Source organism: Pestalotiopsis fici, assembly GCF_000516985.1.
Source record: "Pestalotiopsis fici W106-1 unplaced genomic scaffold PFICI_Scf_1, whole genome shotgun sequence".
Classification (NCBI taxonomy): Eukaryota; Fungi; Ascomycota; class Sordariomycetes; order Amphisphaeriales; family Sporocadaceae; genus Pestalotiopsis; species Pestalotiopsis fici.
The window spans coordinates 5,927,020-5,931,001 of record NW_006917091.1 but is presented as its reverse complement, the minus strand read 5'-3'; the positions used below and the strand labels follow the sequence as shown (position 1 = coordinate 5,931,001).

General features: G+C 51.4%; 1 protein-coding gene across 1 annotated transcript; it reads right to left on the bottom strand.

Annotated features, from left to right (window-relative positions):
• On the bottom strand, positions 1-1,784 carry PFICI_01745 (uncharacterized protein; the record flags this gene model as incomplete). The annotated part of the gene is made up of 3 exons (XM_007830326.1): positions 1-1,331; positions 1,392-1,459; positions 1,528-1,784. The coding sequence occupies 3 exons, from the start codon at positions 1,782-1,784 to the stop codon at positions 1-3; spliced, it is 1,656 nt and encodes a 551-aa protein (XP_007828517.1).
• Positions 1,785-3,982: the final 2,198 nt, after the last annotated feature.

Genomic DNA, 3,982 nt, shown 5'->3' with positions numbered 1-3,982 from the left:
TCAGTATGATGCCATGCGGCGGGCAGACGAGCGATCGGCACCGAGAATGGGAGAGTTGCCAATCATCATTTGGGGTGAGTCTTGCAAGCTATTCCGGCTGGGGGCAGTTGGTGATGCTTCAACCATGGATTCACGTGCACCAAATGCAAATGTCTTGGCTCTGCCCAAGCCTTTCCGCTTTTGCTGAAGCTTGCCCATTTCGCGCTCACATGTGGCAATGTGTTCCTCGTCATTCATCTCCACGTATGATTGAGGGTAGCAGCGGCAACGGTGTTGTGTGAAGAACTCACTGTAACCACCATCTAGGATGTAGACATCAGGGTAACTAAGTCTCGGGTAGAACTCGGCATTGATGGCCCTATCCTCGGAGCGGATGTGACGAGCCATCATGGGAGCCCGGTGAGCAGAGTACTCGCAGTGAAGGACAAGCAGGACCTTGCCCTCCATGGGGGTCTCGAATAAATGCCTCGTGAGAAGCTCTTTGTCATTATAGTTGATTGCACCGTCAATGTGACCGCCCTCATATTCGTATTCGAACCGACAATCAATGACAATACGCTGTGTATATTGGTCTTCATATTTTCCGTCCAAGACATCAAGGAAGGTCCCTTGGGATATCCGGGGAATTGTCTCGTTCTCGCCTTCGGGGTGAAAGTGAGGCAGCATGGGGTCTTGGACATCCTCAATGTCCATCACTGATTGGAGTGCACTCTGCGGGATAGGATCATTCGTTTTGGGCTTGACCACATCAACAGGATTCTCAAACATGCTTAGCGAACGGCGGTATTGGCGCCGGGGACGTTGGAAGGGGTTCGAGGGCCGTCTCGGGTGTGATGACGGAGAGCTGTTGCGGAGTTCCCTTGTACCCGTCAGACTAGCAAATTGAGGTTTTTGACGGAAAGACCCTGGGCCACTGGACGAGGGGCTGTTGGCAGACGAAGGCCTCTTCTGGGGCGGCGACTCTTGGAAGCACTCGCCCAATGGCAGGTTGGCTTCCGAATTGAAGCGAAAGGCTGCTAGCTGAGCATCGGGGTGCAGCCGGTTTGCCAATGCGTTTGTGGAGTAACCCTTTGTGCGGGTCAAGGAAGGTCGACGAAGGGCAAGACGTTTCCTGCTGTCGGACGGGTGCAATTGATTCCGGGCAATGGCAACAGGAGACTCCAACATCATCTCGTCGTCGTCATCTTCGGGAAGCTCACCGGGCGTGGGTGAGGTGATCTGAATCGAGTATGGCTCCTTGTGAGGCAGCAGGGGGGAAATGTCCATAATGTCGTTGACATCTAGAGGAACGGGCGAGGACGAAGCTGGTAAAGGAGGTGTGGTGACATAATCTAAAAAGACAATATATCAGTAAACGGGCAGGTTTTGCAAATGATTATACTCCAGCCTACCTCGACCGTCCATGTTTCCCATCATGTTGGAGGTGAACAAAGCCCGGCGTGGAGTTGGAAACCGTGGACTGTTTAAACGCACAAGCAAGGTCAGTTTGACGATTAAGCAAAGTATTTCTAGGTTTTCCGGACATACCTCGACTCATTGTCTATCCGAAAGTTTTGGGACAGGTCTGCAGCAAGGCTGGCGGTGGGAGACGAGCCACGGACAGACTTGAGGTTGAAGTAGTCGGGATTTGTCCGTTGCAGTTGCTCACGGATATTGAAGGTCCCTGAGCCAAATGCCTTGCTAGTATGCAATTGAGCATGAGGACGAAAGATATCACCGGTTTGGCCCCATGACACGGCAGGTGCTGGGTGCATGGCAGCCAGGGGAGAGGAGGAAACATCCATGGTGGTTAAATGGTGCTGGTGCTGGGTGGGAGGTTTGGGTGTTGAAGGCGTAGGCTCGGTCCGCAGTAGCTGAGTGTGGAATGCAGCTTGAAAGGTTGTTGGCTGTATACAGTAACTCTACTCCTCAAAGGCCTATTCGAAACAGCAAGTCGGTAGACTACTTGTGTATAGAAAAGGAGCGGTGGTGTTTCGTCACAATTAATGAATAATGCTGATTTCCACGCATTGGTTGTAAGTCGAGGTGGACTGTAAGTATGCCAGCAGTGCTCTCGTCTTGGTGGATGAGGGTTGGTTGAGAGGAAGCCGGTGACCTGCTGCAGCCAGTGAATTGTTGGATTCAATGACTTGAGAGTTTGACCAGAATGATCAACGAAGGCCACAATTGCAGAGATACTGAATTAACAGATCCGCAAAGGGGTAGCTCGTCGAGAAAATTTGGTAGCGGGGATGCCGTTGCCTTTGGCAGCAGTTGACCAAGTAACGAAGTGATCCTTGGTGGTCGAGGGTCAACCGGACGGAGGTTTTTGCAGCGCCGCGGGGTGGTCGGCCACGAGCTACTATCGTTTTAAATGGGTGGAATTAGGGGGGGTTGCTCGATTTTAATTAGTGATTGACAAGATGCTCTTGTAAATCCCGGACTGTGTGAGTTTTGACTCTCGCTCTTTTCTTCTCTTATCCCTTCCTTCAATGTGGAGGCAAAGTAAAAAAAAAGTAAAGTAAAGCTAAAAAGAAATACTCAAACTCCAATAAGAGGCAAAAAGAGTATTCACAATCCAAAGTTGTATATTTGAATTATTGCCGCCGTCGTGGTATTGGTGATTCTGTCGGTTTCCAACGTGGGAGCCACCAGAAAATCGTATGCACTGTAAAAGGTTGACTTGGTCGTATCCAATGGCCAAGGTTCAAGCCCACCAGCGTCGCCCAAATATGGTAATCCGGAAGTGGGTTGGCTATGCACTGACTTCTCGCACGGTGACTTGAGAGAGCCCGGAGTTCCTTCTGTAGTAGTGTCAAACACGCCTGTCGAACTTTTCGCCACTGTGAATGTGTATATATTAGTTGTCGTCGAAGGGGAAACGACTGCGGCGTTTTTGTCGATGGGCGTTGGGCGAAGAAGTCGGAGGGCTTCAAGGGCCGGATGGGTTAGGTGAGAGGAAGTACGAGTTCAGATGGCGGGTGAGGCTGCCTTTTGTTCAAAGGCGCTCTGGTACCTGAACCTGAACCAAACCAAAGAACCAAGTTTGTCTGCACGTCTGCACTCTCTTTCTTGGGACCCATTCATTCTCTCTGCATACACTGGACGAGCATCGCGTTGTCAGGGGCAATTTGGTGTGGGATGGTAGCCCTGGCTTGCTGCAGCCGGGGTGCAACCTATAGCGTTTAGCGGGTTTTCGACCGCTGTCGCTTGACCAGGGGGGGCGTAGGAGCCAGACTGCGAGACGGTTGTGACCAGACTTGAGCACGCACACCCCCAATGACCTGAAAAGTCTTGCTAGGTAGACTGACTGGAAGGTCCAGCTGCTAAGCGCTGTGCACCGACCAGTCTCAGTGGAGTTTAGGGCCTGCCGGTTACATCATAACCGCTAAGCTCTAGGTGGGCAAAACCTGTAATCCGCGCAACAACCTGCTACCGAAAACGTTCACTTCAGGGCTGACGTTCTCTTTTCCAAGGCGCTGCTGCTCACCTCTCTTCTGCCCGAGTCTGTTCCGCTCCATTGGTAGGCTCACAGTAGGCACCAGCTCGATGCGGATAAACATAGACCATCACCGATCTGGATCTGTGATGATGGGATACGCGACCAGACAGCATACATATATCCACATCTCGCCAAGTCCGGTGATGATACCCTTGTGTTGTGGTGATTTTCCCATCTTCATACGTTCAACCAGACGACCCCCAGCACGATCTAACCAAATCTTCCAGCTCTGGACCGTATGAAGCTTTGAATGAGCCCGAATTGACATGCCCAGGTGCTCGGATAGGCCGTTTGTAGAGACAGAGATACTCATGGATGCCTTGCTTTTGAGACCCAAGGTTGCGGACGCTCCAGCCTCCTAGTATTTCTCGTCATCTTCATTCCGGCTGATGCCCAAGGATATACTAATGTTGATACTATTGACATTGTCAGCAGCTCCCAACTATGGAGCCGAGCACGCTGAAGAGGCTTAGCGAGCGATTGCTTGTGTAAAGTTTGCTC